This window comes from Herpailurus yagouaroundi, unplaced genomic scaffold (assembly GCF_014898765.1).
Source record: "Herpailurus yagouaroundi ecotype Mexico unplaced genomic scaffold, PumYag 182, whole genome shotgun sequence".
Taxonomy (NCBI): Eukaryota; Metazoa; Chordata; class Mammalia; order Carnivora; family Felidae; genus Herpailurus; species Herpailurus yagouaroundi.
The window spans coordinates 54,049,238-54,064,427 of NW_024412413.1; the positions used below are offsets into that span (position 1 = coordinate 54,049,238).

At 43.4% G+C, this 15,190-nt stretch overlaps 1 protein-coding gene across 4 annotated transcripts in view; it reads left to right on the plus strand.

Annotated features, from left to right (window-relative positions):
- PPM1H (protein phosphatase, Mg2+/Mn2+ dependent 1H) overlaps positions 1-15,190 on the plus strand; it is a 265,584-nt gene that overhangs the window by 102,354 nt on the left and 148,040 nt on the right. For 3 of the 4 annotated variants that reach the window (XM_040491534.1, XM_040491535.1, XM_040491532.1), the window contains exon 2: positions 4,632-4,827. In XM_040491534.1, the coding sequence (XP_040347468.1) occupies positions 4,632-4,827 (196 nt within the window). The remainder of the gene's footprint in view (positions 1-4,631; positions 4,828-15,190) is intronic. The other variant, XM_040491533.1, reaches the window with a different exon arrangement.

Sequence of the window (15,190 nt, forward strand, 5' to 3'; positions counted from 1 at the left end):
CTCGGGGCTCAAACCCACAAACCATGAGATCATGACCTGAGCCGAAGTTGGACCCTCAACCGACTGAGCCACCCAGGCACCCCAAGAGTTGTGTTTTTTAAAAAAGGCAGTGGCTTTAAATCTTTAACATCTGAATAACAATCAGATATTTGACCCAAGAAGTTTCCAGGGTTGGGGTTGCTGTCTTCCCACCAGGTTGACATTTCTAACTTTTTGGTATCTCATTACTGTCTTTCATAAGCTGTACTCAACGCGAAATGGCAAAGTAAGGCCACCAGTGATTGTTCTGTCACAGTAGTCTGGCTTTGATGAGTCATCGCAGTACAGCCCTCTGAACCAAGTGCCGATGAGAATAGACACACAATAGGAAAATAAAACAACCGAGAGCTGAAGCAGAAATTGCTGGGAGCTCACAAGTGTGTTCGCAGCTCTGCTGTATTTAGCTGTGTGACCTTGTGCATGTCAGGCTCTTCCAGGGCCCCAGGCTTCTCATGCATAAAATAAAGTTTCTAGGGTTTCTTGCTGAAGTTAGGTCAAAGACTTGGGAGTTTAATATCCACTAAGAGAGGTAGGAGATAAAGCCCTTTCAAGATGACCCGGGGGTCAGGATTTGTGTAATTATAGTAGCTTAGTTGACTGTTAGAAAACAGCAGTGGCAGATGAGTCAGCCTGGCAACGTAGCTATTGGAGACCAGTGATGCTTTTTTTGTTACAAAAAGACTTGACTACAGCATAAGTTGAGGTGCCAACGGTCAAGGTGATGCCAAGTTCTGGAAATAGCAGCTAGGATATCGTACAGAGGACAGGATGGAGGGGATGTTTGTCGCGAATTGATTTTCCCAGCCAGACCTCCACTTCGGCTTTCCCTGGAGAAGACGCTCAAGGGAGAGACACAGGGAGTGTAACATCCCCATCCGGCAGATAGTCCACCCCACACATATTGCTTGGGAAGTCACTACCAGTGACTGAGAAGAGGCAGGTGTGGCATTTCAGACCTGCTTCTTCTGCCTGGCTTGGTTCTCCAAGGGTAGATCTGAGAGACTGACTCTAGTGAAAGTTTTTTTTTTTTTTTTTAAGTTTATTTATTTATTTTGAGAGACCGAGAATCCCAAGCAGGCCCTGTACCGTCAGCGTGGAGCCTGATGCAGGGCTTGAACTCAAAACCCGTGAGATCGTGACCTGAGCCGAAACCAAGAGTCAGATGCTCAACCGACTAAGCCACCCGGGCGCCCCTAGACAAAGCATGTTTTGTACTAGGCTCGCCAGCTGCAAACCTCTGGACTAAATGTGGACCCCTCTCAAGACGGGCAGATCTGACCCATCCATCCTTCATCCTCCCTCTGGGCCCTTTCTCCAGTAGTTAGAGAAGAGGGAGCCTATTCCTGTTTCTTTCGGGCCTGGCACTGAGCTCACCCCATCTGCTTATTCTGTTCCTCCCCACACACTTCAGCTCTGCCCACCACAGGCTGGTGCAAGTCCCCATGTGTCATAGAGGTTGGGTTGAAGGGGGCGGGGTCACAGGAGACCTCATGGTGCATTCCAGCTGTAGCACCTCCTTGCTGTGAAACCTGGAGTAAGTTACTTAGCTCATGTGGTAAGTGTGGCAAATTAATAGTCTTCATGCAGGTAGGCACTTTGTACCGTAAACCATATGAAACTACATTTTAACTTAAACCGTATGAAAATTTGTCCTCTTTGAAGGAAAGAAAGTGAAGCTGTGGCAGAAAACTAGGCCTTGATCTTTCCCGACCCCATCCCTCCATCAGCAAGTGTGTGTCATAAACACAAGAGGCAGATTTGACGTCACAGTTCCCCACCTCCTTACGCAGGCCCCTAGGACAGTGAATTTCAAACTCTGTAAGCAGCAATCTACTTTTTAAAAACCTTACACAGAAGGGTAGTATGTAAAATGAGTGAAAGTAGGCTTTTGTTTATAAAAAGCATGCTTAAGTTGAAATTTATAATAAACCCAATAAGAATTATGGAACAGTTTTGATTCATACAGGAATTTGAAATAGGGGAGATAAAAGATGGCTGCTGCGGTCTTTGTCCTATAACATGTATATGTAAGTAATTGCGAACGATGCGTCGTTAAAAACAATTCTCCTTCCAATCAAGTGATGTCAGTAAATTAAAAAGAAAGAAAAGGCTTTTAATGCCGAATATACAGACCATGAACATTTCTGTCTTCATGTGTAACAGATGGGAATGAACTTCTAAATTATTGCGTTTTTTTTCAAAATGATGTATTTTTTTTTTAATTTTTTTTTTCAACGTTTATTTATTTTTGGGACAGAGAGAGACAGAGCATGAACGGGGGAGGGGCAGAGAGAGAGGGAGACACAGAATCGGAAACAGGCTCCAGGCTCTGAGCCATCAGCCCAGAGCCCGACGCGGGGCTCGAACTCACGGACCGCAAGATCGTGATCTGGCTGAAGTCGGACGCTTAACCAACTGCGCCACCCAGGCGCCCCTCAAAATGATGTATTTTTAAAGAAAATTTTTTATTAAAAAAATGTTTAACGTTTATTTTTGAGAGGCAGAGTCAGAGTATGAGTGGGGGAGGGGCAGAGGGAGAGAGAGAGAGAGAGAGAGAGAGGGACAGAGAGAGAGAGTCCAGAACAGGCTCCAGGCTCCGAGCTGTTAGCATAGGGCCTGATGCAGGGCTTGACCTCATGAACCATGAGATCATGACCTGAGCTGAAGCTGGATGCTTAATTTCAGCCACCTAGGTGCTCCAAAGAATAAATGTAAAGTAAACGTTAAAATAACTGAAGGATGTCTCAAGGTTTGGCAGAAGGATGCTTGAAACACACTCCCTTATATCTTGGGGCACTCAGGCCCCACATGTGCGCTCTGTTTCCTGTTTGGTTGTGGTGTGTGTGCATTATGGAGACCCATGCAGTTTTCAGTGCCGAGAGCCATTTGGTATTTAAAAAAAAAAAAGGTTACATTTGAATCAGGTCGGCAGCCTGGTTGACAGTATTTCATCAGTGTCAGTTGCTTGTTTTGATATTACACTGTAAGTTGTGAAATAATATTGTTAGGGGAAGGATGCATGAAACTCTTCTGCACTGTTTTTGGCGTTTACTCTGAGTCTATAATTATTTCAGGATTTAAAAGTAAAAGAAAAAGTACTCGAAAAGGATTATCTATACTTAGGAGGGAATTGATAGAGTAGTGTGTGGATCACACTGACAGAGTGGATCTCCAACCGTCTCACCTTAAAAGGCATCTTTTTTTCCTTGCCACTGAATTCTGTATCCTCTCTGCACACCCACTCTATCACCTACTGTGACACAGTGGAAGTTTTGAGAAGAAAACCCAGCCAATGGCAAATTAAAGAGAGCTCTCTTTAGGGAGATCTGTTTTAGCTGCTAATTAATTACTTAAGAAAATGATGCTGAAACCCAAGAGTTCAGTCTGCAGTTACCCGATACAGAAAAGGTATATGAACGATGTGGCATGTTCTTTTTTTTTTTTTTTTTTAAAATTACTTATTGTCAAATTGGCTAACATACAGTGTGTAAAGTGTGCTGCTGGTTTTGGGGGTAGATTCCCCTGGTTCATCGCAGTGCTCCTCCCAACAAGTGCCCTTCTCAATGCCTATTGCCTATTTTCCCCTCCTCTCGCGCCCCCATCCACCCTCAGTTTGGTCTCTGTATTGAAGAGTCTTTTGTGGTTTGCCTCCCTCCCTCTCCATTTGTAACTATTTTTTCCCCTTCCCCTTCCCCATGACTTCTGTTAAGTTTCTCAAGTTCCACATCTGAGTGAAAACATATGATGTCTGTTCTTCTCTAATTTCACTCAGCCTGACACCTTCCAGTTCCATCCATGTTGCTGCAAATGGCATGATTTCATTCTTTCTCATTGGCACGTAGTATTCCATTGTGTATATAAATGTGGCATGTTCTTCTAATGCGTTCCTATGCTTAAAACATTTAGTAATTAGGCTGAAGCATTATCAACATGCTATAATATCATATGGTCACATGTCCAAATCAGACTGCCTGGGGGCCCAATGCAATGGCACCTTGTGATGAGCATTATTCCACAGGAGAAAAAAATGAAGGACTAAAGATACTTTTAAAAGAATAAACCTCTGATCCATTCAGTTTTCTGTGTGTAAAGTAAAAGTGGGCATAGCGGTAAAGGAATGTGGTTCTCCGTTCCCTTGGATTTTACAGCGTGCTGTAAATTCCTGCACTGCCTTGTTCTCTGTAAGATTGATGATGGGTTTTGCTCTTTATCACTTGGAGAAATGCAACAGAACTCCAGCAGCCTGCCTATCTATCTATCTATCTTTGTAATGGCCAAAAGAGTGATTATCTCATGTGTTTTGACTAAAATGGATTGGGAGGAGGGGGAGGTTGCTTACATCTGTCAGACACCTGGGAAGGTGAGCTGGGCTCAAAACAATGCTTTAGTAAATGTTTTAGTGTGTGCTAGTGTCATTCCATTTGTAGAAAAATTAGTTTCCTCGGGCACAGAACATACCAGGACCATAGGGTCCTGTGTACTGGGTAGAACTTTAGTTTTGTGTCCGTTGTGGAGACCGCCCAGGCTGACCCTTGAGACTGGGCTCTGAGCTTTCCAGAAATCACTGACCGCTCCTCTGGCTCTTTCCCCAGGGTTATCAATGCCGGGAAGAGCACATACAACGAAGACCAAGCCAGCTGTGAGGTACTCACTGTGAAGAAGAAAGCAGGGGCCATTACCTCAACCCCGAACAGGAACTCCACTAAGAGACGGTCCTCCCTTCCCAATGGGGAAGGGCTGCAACTGAAGGAGAACTCGGTAAGACCCTCCTTCACCCCCAGTTCTCAGGTGAAAAGAACCTGTACATTCTGGCCCCACTGTGAGGCACTTGAGCTGAATCCCGGTCTATAGTGGGAGAGAGAAAGGCAGTGTCCCCAGAGTTAGTGGGCTGGTGGGTCTGTATTCCAGGTATCGCACAGTCAAAGCTAAAGGTGACACGTGTGAAGAGCTGGTGTTTATTAGGTTCTTAATGCTTAGAGTAAATAAAACACCCAATCATCTCTAGGCTTTGCTGCAAGAAATAGTGTATATAATGTTTGGTGGTTGTAAAGGAGCCACTTCAAGGTTTTTGTGAAGGAGGTGGGATGGAGGGATGCAAGTAACCCTAGCCATTGGCTTAAAGCCCTGCCATGGCTTTGCTCCCTTCTTCCCCTTGCCTGTCTGTTAGCATTGTCCAGTGGGAGCCCCCTCCCTGATGCTCTTCCAAATTAGTACTTGTTTTAATTGGCCTAAAGCCCTTGCATCCCATGGGGCAGCCCTGTAGACTGAATGCCCTATTGACAAACCACAAGGTGTCTCTCCTTTCTTCAGTTTCTAGAGAATAAAGCAGATACCCTCAGAAAATTCTTTCTTTCTTTTCTTTTTGTTAAGTAGGCTCCGTGCAGCGCTTGATTGAACTCACAACCCCGAGATCAAGACCTGCACTGAGACCAAAAGTTGGATGCTTAACCAACTGAGCCACCCAGGCAGCCCCTCAGAAAGTTCTGAAGAAACCCTCAGAAACGTATAGGGAGTAATCCGTACTCTGTCCACCAGCACATTATTTAGCTTACAGAAAAGAAACATTGAATGAGATGATCCAAATGTGACTTTGTCTTCTAATACTCAAGGATATTTTTGTATATACATTTTTATAGGATTTTAAATTTTTTTTTCAACGTTTTTATTTATTTTTGGGACAGAGAGAGACAGAGCATGAACGGGGGAGGGGCAGAGAGAGAGGAAGACACAGAATTGGAAACAGGCTCCAGGCTCTGAGCCATCAGCCCAGAGCCTGACGCGGGGCTCGAACTCACGGACCGCAAGATCGTGACCTGGCTGAAGTCGGATGCTTAACCGACTGCGCCACCCAGGCGCCCCTAGGATTTTAAAGGATCTAGGAATCTCTTCTCAGGGTCAGCAACAGCATCCTGTTGCTTACGGACTAAGACTACTGATTTATTTTGTTCATACTAGTTCAACTTAGAGTTGAAACACAGTGACCCATGGAGTCTCATTGGCAATTCTTGTGTTCAAGGCTGAAGGAAGCACTGATGGGGCTTTTCCCAAAGAGCCAAAGTCCAGGACTCAGATGGGCAGTAAAGAATAATAATGGTTAAGGGCACAGGCTCTGGAGCGGTATGGTTCAGAGTGGTCCATCCCAGTCTGTCATTTATTAAACCATTTAATTTTAGGATATTTATTCTTTGAGCCTTAGTTTTCTATAAAAAGGAGTAGTAAGGGGCGCCTGGGTGGCGCAGTCGGTTAAACGTCTGACTTCAGCCAGGTCACGATCTCGCGGTCCGGGAGTTCGAGCCCCGCGTCAGGCTCTGGGCTGATGGCTCAGAGCCTGGAGCCTGTTTCTGATTCTGTGTCTCTCTCTCTCTCTGCCCCTCCCCCGTTCATGCTCTGTCTCTCTCTGTCCCAAAAATAAATAAACGTTAAAAAGGAGTAGTAATAGTACCACCAAGTATGTTAGGAAAGAGACTGATTAGAAGTATGAAATTGTCCATGGAAATGTTGAGCCAGAGTCTCAATTAATAAATCCTTGATATATGTGAGCAGTTATCCTGTAGTCAGTCCCACTTCTGTGATTCTCTGTGGATAATGTCCACTGAATTTGTACCTTTACCCATTTGTAAATTGGCAATCACACAATTTTCCTTCATACCTATGCGATAGGATTGTTTTGAAGATGAGTTATTATGGAAAAGTGCTCAGAGAATGTGAGATATTAATGATAGCAAGACATGGGTGCCAGTGACTTAATGTTGCTCTTTCTCCCCTGATAGTCTCCCCTGCCACTGAGATGTGAAGTGATTCTGTAAAAATTAGTCCGCATGGAGGGGTGCCTGGGTGGTTCAGTGGGTTAAATGTTCCACTTCGACTCAGGTCATGATCTTGTGGTTCGTGAGCTCAAGCACTATACATCGGGCTCTGTGTTGACAGCACAGAGCCTGGGACCTGCTTTGGATTCTGTTGTCTCCCTCTCTCTCTGCCCCTGCACCACTTGTACTCTGTCTCTCTCTTTCATAAATGAATAAACATTTAAAAAATTAAAAAAAAAAATGAGTCAGCGTTGACATTTGGCCCAAGACCAGTTGATGATGTCATTTTTCCCTTGGTGCTAAGTTCCTCCCAGAAATGGAGCCAGGAGTAGCTTTTTAACTTCCTTTCCTTGAGAACAGTGAAACCAGTGCATAAGCACTTTAGGATGGAGCCACGAACCTCCCCTGAGACAGTCCTGAATCTCTGGGGTCCACGTTCTAGGAGACAGCACAGAGGTGCCAAGCAGAGTGGACACATCCTGTCCCTTCTATTTCTGCTTCAGCTACAGCAGCTTTACTTCCAGCTGCCAGACATATTAGGCTTTAATATTTATTAGAGTTTCAGGCAAGAGATTTGCTGCCTTTTTTTTAATTGTGGGAAAATATACATAACATAAAATTCACCATTTTACCATTTTTTTAGCTGTCCAGTTTAGTGGCATTAAATACATTCTTACCATTACTACCATCCATCTCCAGAGCATTTTCTGAAATTGAAGCTCTCTACGCATTGAGCCCTAACCCCCATTCCTCCCCACCCCCCTCCCCTGGCAACTACCATTCTACTTTTTGTTTGTATAAATTTGACTACTCTAGGTATCTCATGTAAGTGGAATCATACAATATTTGTCACTTTGTGTCTGCTTTATTTCACTTATAATGTCTTCAAGGTTCATCCATGTTGTAGAATGTATCAGAATTTTATCCTTTTTTTTTAAGTTTATTTATTTATTTTGGGAGAGAGAGAGAACCCATAAGTGGGGAAAGTGCAGAAAGAGAGAATCCCAAGCAGGCTCCATACTGTCAGGTGGATCCTGACGTGGGGCTTGAAGTCATGAGCCATGAGATCATGATCTCAGCTGAAATCAAGAGTGGAATTCTTAACTGACTGAGCCACCCAGGTACCCCTCTTATTCAGTCTTAATAGAGAATAAAATTCTGAGGGGTGCCTGGGTGGCTCAGTCAGTTAACCGTTCCACTCTTGATTTCGGCTCAGGTTATGATCTCATAGTTTGGGAGACCAATCCTCGTGTCTGGCTCAGCACTGACAGTGTGAAGCCTGCTTTGGATTCCCTCTGCCTTTCTCTCTGTCTCTTTCTCAAAATAAATAAACTTTAAGAAAATTAAAAAAAAGACTGAATAGTATTCCACTGTTTGTATAACAGTAAACCATTTTGTTTATTAATTTGACCATCAGTGGACACTTGCTTCTATCTTTTGACTATTATGAATAATATTGCTATAAACATGGGTCTGCAGATAACTGTCAGTCCCTGATTTCAGTTCTTTTGCCTATCTGCCCAGAGTGGAACTGCTGGATGATAAGGTAATTCTATTTAATTTTTTGACAAATGGCCATACTGTTTCCCACAGCACTACACCATTTTACATTCCCACTAGTAATGCATAAGAGTTCCAGTTTCTCCATATCCTTACCAATGTTTGTTGATTTCTGGTGGGTTTTTTTTTTTTGTTGTTCTGTTTTGTTTTTAAGTAGCCATTCTAATGGATGTGACATGGTATCTCATTGTGGCTTTTTTTTGCCCTATGATTATTGACGTTGAACATCTTATGTGCTTGTTGGACAGCTAGGTCTTATTAAAAGAAACATCAAGTGTTCTTTGTTCAATATTTATTTGTTCTATATTTGAGTCCTTTGGTCGTTTTTAAATTAGGCTGTCTGTAATGTTGTGGATTGCACTGCTTTTTAAAAGCTTGAAAACCATGACTTGCTGGGCCAGGTAAACCAATAAGCACTTGCTGCATACCGGGAACTAGATGCTGAGGATTTCTCAAGGAATAAACTTGACTAGAATCCTTACCTTCGCGGAACTTACATCCATTGAAGGAGACAAACAGTACAATGTATCCCATGGCAGATAACAAATGCTATGGAGAAAAGCAAAGCAGAGATGCAGGAATACAGGAAGCATGAGGTGCATGGGTGGTTAAAGAAGGTGCCACTGAGGTGACGTTTGGGCACAGACTGAAAAGTGCAGTTACTTGGAGGAAGAGCTTTCTGACATTCTAGACACCTGCAAGGCCCCTGAGGCAGGAATAGGCCTGGTGTTCTCCAGAATCACCAAGGAGGCTCACATGGCTAGAGTAGAGAGAACGAAGTCTGGGTTGCAGGAAATGTCAGAAAGGCGATGAGAATGGGGGGAGGGGATCCTCCAGTAGGACTTTGAAGGCCATTATCAGGACTTGAGTTTCTACTCTGAATGAACTATTTGCTAGCAGGGCACGCCAGCCATACTACTTAAAAGAAGCCATTTAGAAGACATCCCTTAACTCAAATATGGTGGCACGTAGAAAAGATATTGATAGCATAGGGTGCAGGACAAATCCCCTGCAGGAGACCAGGTGGATCCGCCCCTTGTTGCCTGTGAGTCTGTTCCTTTACCTACCGAACATGTCTTGAGCACTGAGTCTGCCTTGGGGATTAGGAGGTGAACCCAGTGAGGTTCCAGTCCTCCTGGAGCTGAGCTGAGGAGGGAGAAAGAGTCACTAACCAGCAGCAACTCGTTGCAGTGAGTTTTAAGAGAAAGATTTAAAAAATCCAGGTTATATGGAAGCCTAACTCAGGTGGGTTACCAGTGGTTTCGGAAACAACAGAGGAGAAGGAATGGGTCATTTGAGGGATGCTTCCTGGAGAAAGTGACATTTGAGCTGTCGTTTAAGAAAGTGAATACGAATTGACCAAGCAAATACGAGAAAGGGGAGATTTCGACAGGGAACATGCATATGCAAAGACAGGTTGGCACAAGAGCACATGATGCATGTCTTCTAGTGTCCTGAGGCACCTGTGATCGTTTGGAGGGTGATAAGACAGAAACAACAAGCAGGGTTCATACACAAGAGCCATTTAATGCCCTAATAAGCTGGAATTTGAACCAAATGACATTAGACAAGGGTATGATGGAATCAAGACCATGAGGGCAGTGGGAAGGCTGACTTGGGAAGGCTCAGGAGCAAACCTGGGACACCGAGGAGACTGGCTCATGCAGAAATGTGAGGGAGAAATGATGAAAGGTTGAAATAAGGCTGTGATTGGAGCAAGGGGCAGGCTCAGAAGAGATAAGGTGAGACATGCAGTAGATAGGACCAGATGACCTAGTGCATGGGGCAGGGAGGAGGCGAGATGCCAGGTTTCAGCCACTGGGTGCTGGTCCTTGAAGATGAAGCTCTGGGTCGGGCACAGGTTGGAAGGTGAGGGGGTGGGCAGAAATGGTGAGTTCTGGGTATTCTAAACTTCTAGGTAGAAGTGTTTTGTAGGGAGTTAGAAATAAAGGTTTGGAGCTCAGGAGCATATCCTAGGGAGGCTTAGATTTTAGGAATTTCCACCCCAAAGAAGTTTCAAGAAGACGGGAGCCCCAGTGAGGTTCAGTAGCTCTGCCGTGGGCGCAGAGAGATAAGATAGGGCCAAGACCGATAAGGATGAAAAAAATGGGTAAATATCATTGGAAGCAAGAAGTGGGACAACTGGATAAGTGATGGCATCATTATTTCAGGTGCAGAGAGTTGACAGGCATTGAGGGTGACAAAAGGAAGACACATGGGCGTTCTGTAGCATGTGATGCGTGTGACTAATTTCTCCTTCCTTCCTTGAATTCTCACCTCCAGTCAACTTTCAACTTTGTAAAGCCAAAATGACCATTTCCAGAAGACTACTTTTGTGTCTAATATCACCTTCATCTTACTTGGAGGTTGAAGAAAATCTAAAATGTCCTACTAAACTTTACAGATGATGACATTTCTTATACTGAGTGCCATCTGGGCAGCTGGGTAGCAATAAGATGATTTTTTTTTCCCTTCCTACAGATAATCACTGATGGGGATAAAAATTTTTTTATTTTTTTATTTTTGAGTGACAGTGTGCAAGCAAACCAGGGAGGGGGAGAGGGAGAGAGAGAATCTGAAGCAGGCTCCACACTCAGTGGGGAGCCCTGTATGCGCCTCCGTCTCACGACCGTGAGATCATAACCTGAGCCGAAATCAAGAGTCGGATGCTTCACCACCTGAGCCACCCAGGTGCTCCTAATTGGTATAAAAGTTTTAAGGCAACTTTAATCCATCCCTCATGCCAGTTCACAGAAAATTATTTTATCCTATTGGTACAGGCGATCTTTTTAGCCAAAGAAGTCAAATTAATCCTCCTGTTTTAAAACACGCTTAAAGAAAATTTGGTGGAGAAAATCACGTCCACTATGTTTTGCCTCTGCTGGCTTCCATGACGCATTTACTGAAGGAGTGTTGTCTCCTCCAGTGCTTGCTGAGTTGTTGACGGCAGCGCCTTCTAGAAAACCACAAATGAATTTCAGATTCCATCCACAAATCCAGGAATATGTTGGGAGCTAAAGAAGCAATGTTTGAAAGAAGCCACAAAACTTAAAAGAGATACAAATGGCAGAGTTTCAAAGCGTTCTGCTCTGCAGTAGTTTAGCCTGAAGAAGTGGAAGGGATGTGGTTGAATTATTGTGTTCGGTGCAAAATAGTAATCCAGTTTTTTAAATGGAGAGTTTAGCGATATAGTGAAGAGACCATTTCTTTTTTAAGGAATGCGGGAGAGATTTTTAAAAAAAATTTTTTTAACGTTTATTTATTTTTGAGACAGAGAGAGAGCATGAACGGGGGAGGGTCAGAGAGAGGGAGGCACAGAATCTGAAACAGGCTCCAGGCTCTGAGCTGTCAGCACAGATCCCGACGCGGGGCTCGAACTCACGGACCGCGAGATCATGAGTCGTTCGCTCAACCGACTGAGCCACCCAGGCGCCCCTGAGAAATTTCGAGGTCTCTGGTGAAGTGGGTATGATCTAGAGAAGGCTATTTTCTGCGATGAGTTCAGGGTGGAAGTTTCCTGTGCCAGGATCACATTGAGTGGTTTACATGTTAGGAGCCGTGATCCCGCAGACAGGCAGGCAGGAAATAGGTAACTCTGTGGCAGTGTGCAAGCCTCCTGGCATTCCTGTGCCTCTGATTATTTGGGGTTAGGGTGGGTGGCAAGGATAGAAGAGAATCTAAAATGCCAGCATTTCCAAAGGACGATCTCAAAAGATTGTCTCTTGGGAAAGATGCTGTAAGCTTTTTGAGGGCAACACGTTGGTCAGCAGCCTCCTGCCTGCCTCCCACTGCAGGCATTTTAATTCACCAGATCAAGGTTTCTAGGAACTAATCACCATTACTAGGCTTCCTTTGCTTTGAGAGGTGTTGGGCAGTCTTTATTTACCATACTGTGTCCCTTGCAAGTGAAAGCGTAACTTTTCCAAACGCTTTTGCTTTTCAGTTCCCAAGTACATGGTCGTCCTAGGAATGAGGTAAAAAGAAGAGAATACTAGGTGACTTCTCTGGGGAGGGAGAAAAAGTTCACTCTTGGGGGCATCTTAGAGCCTTCGTATCAACAAGCTCCTGTTCTTCTCCAAGTTCTGTAGGTGGTATATAGGGCATTGTGGCAACAACCAGGACATTTTCCCCCTACATCTGACTGCCTGTTTGGAACAGATCGTTTCTGGCTGAAGACTAGACTGTGGATACACGCATTCCAAGTCTATTTCCTTAGGAGCACCCTTCTGGTGTTTAATTTAGTCAAAACACGTCAGAGAATGTGGTTTCAGTATCTGTTAGTTCAGGGTCCAGTTACAAGAACAGAAGATGGCTGTGTCCACACCGTGGCCAAGCTCATCAGCAGGGGAGAGAAACCTGATTATCTTTCTCAATGGAGGATAGGACGTTACTGTGGGAATTCAAGGCAAGTAGAATCGGATTGGGATGGGGAGAGGTAAAAGGGAAATGAGAAGGGGCTATTTCAACTCTCTGCATGGAAGATATGCCATTCTTTTCATTTGTTTTCTGTAAGAAGGACTCCGTCATGCCGCAGAGCCTTAAATGAAGGTAGCTTGTGGTTCCACGGTGGCAGCCTTTCTGGAATATTTGGTCATCATTTGGCAGTCTGCTTTCTGTAGTGATGTCAGCTATAAAAAACAAGAGGAGGAACCCTCTATTTTTCTCCTTGTATTTATTATGCTAAACTTTCCCTCCTTAGTTAAGGTCTTTGTTTTGTGCAAGTCAAGAAAACATAACCTTTCTCTTTATCTCCTTAGATTTTCTGAAGCAGGAGTGCAGTGGTTTCTCTCAAAACTCTTATCTCTTGGTTCCAGGGACAAGAACTCTTGCCAGTGATTAAGAAGGGTAACTTTACAACGAGGCTGATGTCAGTTAGAGTGACTTTACAATTCTCTCCTCGGGGGGTTGGTTTTCCTCCAGACCAGGTCTGTCCAAGATGTCCATAGTGGCCAGGAGTGCAACTCCAGCTTGGTTCGCCAACAGATTTTTCCCACCATGGCACGTCTTAAGGCTAAAGGAAAATAAATGGTGCTGAGATGGAAATGTTTCCTTGTTTCACTTGTAATTTGATTTCCTCACAACTTTAGATGGGAAGAACATTGGCAAGAACGGTAACCTCTTGAGAATCCTTCTTCTTCCTTCCTTTCTGTTTTTTTTTTTTTTTTAATACAATACTCAGCATTCGTGTGCCAGATGCGATCTGATCTCAGTCCTTTGCCCAGTTTTGATTCATTGAACCTGATAACGTGTACATATGTATTATCATTCTCTTTATTTTACTGATGAAGAAATTGAGGCACGGTGATGTAAAGTGTAAAGCTTGGAGTCAACCCAGGCAATCCGGCCTCTTGAGACAGGCTGCCTCTTTAGCCATTAGCTGTTGCGACATGTGTCAGGGAAACCTCCTTGGAAAAGGCTGAAATAAAGGAGGAATAACTCCTAATGGTGGGTACAATTTAGTACTAAATATCTTCTCATTTCTATTATGATTTCTCTTTTGATGTAGAAGTTATTTAGTGCTCTTTCCCATCAGCCCAGAAACTGGATAACAGCTCTCTGGTGAAAGACAGAATGGAAATGAAATGGTGTATCATCTTAATGTCCTTAGAATCCACTTTTTCTTGCTAACTTCTAGAAAAACCAGTGATGGCATGAAACCATGGCAAGAAGAAAAAGCCTTCTGAATAACAATGTGTGTCTCAGTTTAAATCCTGTTGCTCCACTTACTAGATGTTAGTTACCTCATGCAAGTGAGTTGACCTCTCAATGCCTCTGTTCCATATGGGGGATATTAGCTCCTACCTCATAGGGTTGTTTGAACTAAATGAGTTAAAAATATGAAAAGTGTTATTGTGCCTCACATGTCGTAAGTGCTCAGTTAATATTATCTGTTCTAATAGTGGAGTTTGTAGCACATTTCAGTATTATTTCACATTACTTATGTTTTTACTGTAACCTAATTTAGGGAGAGGTTTTTGATGTATTAAATAATAATTTGAGAACATTCCTGAGCTAGTTTTTGAGTCTAGAATAAAATAAACACAACTTAGCCAAAACTGTCACAAACTTTGTATGTCTCAGCTGTCAGAAATAACTGCTTATTTAGTAGTGTTTTTAAAATGGGACAGAATGAAAACAAATAAAATGGAACAGAAACATAGCAAGTGTTGGTGAGGATGTGAAGAAAAAAGAACCCCCGTGCACTGTTGGTGGGAATGTACACTGGGGAAGCCACTGTGGAAAACAGTATAGAGGTTCCTCAAAAAATTAAAAATAGAATTCCCATATGATCCAGTAACTCCAGTACTGGGTATTTACCCAAAGAAATGAAATCATGAATTTGAAAAATTTGAAAAAATATATGCTTCCCTATGTTTATTGCCGTGTTATTTACAGTAGCCAAGATACGAAAGCAGCCCAAGTCTCCATCGACAGATGAATGGATCAAGAAGCTGTGGTATATACATATACAAGCAAATACTACTCAGCCATAAAAAAGAATGAGACCTTGACATTTGCAACAGCATGGACGGACCTAGAGGGTATTATGCTAAGTGAAATAAGTCAGTCAGAGCAAGACAGATACCATATGATTTCACTCATATGGAATTTAAGAAAACAAATGAACAAGCAACAAAGAAACAAACAAGAGACTCAAGTACAAAGAATAAACTGGTGGTTCCACCAGAGGGGAGTGGGTAGGGAGAATGGGTGAAATAAATAGGATTAAGGGTACACTTATCTTGATGAGCACTGAGTAATGTGTAGAATTGTTGAATCGTTAT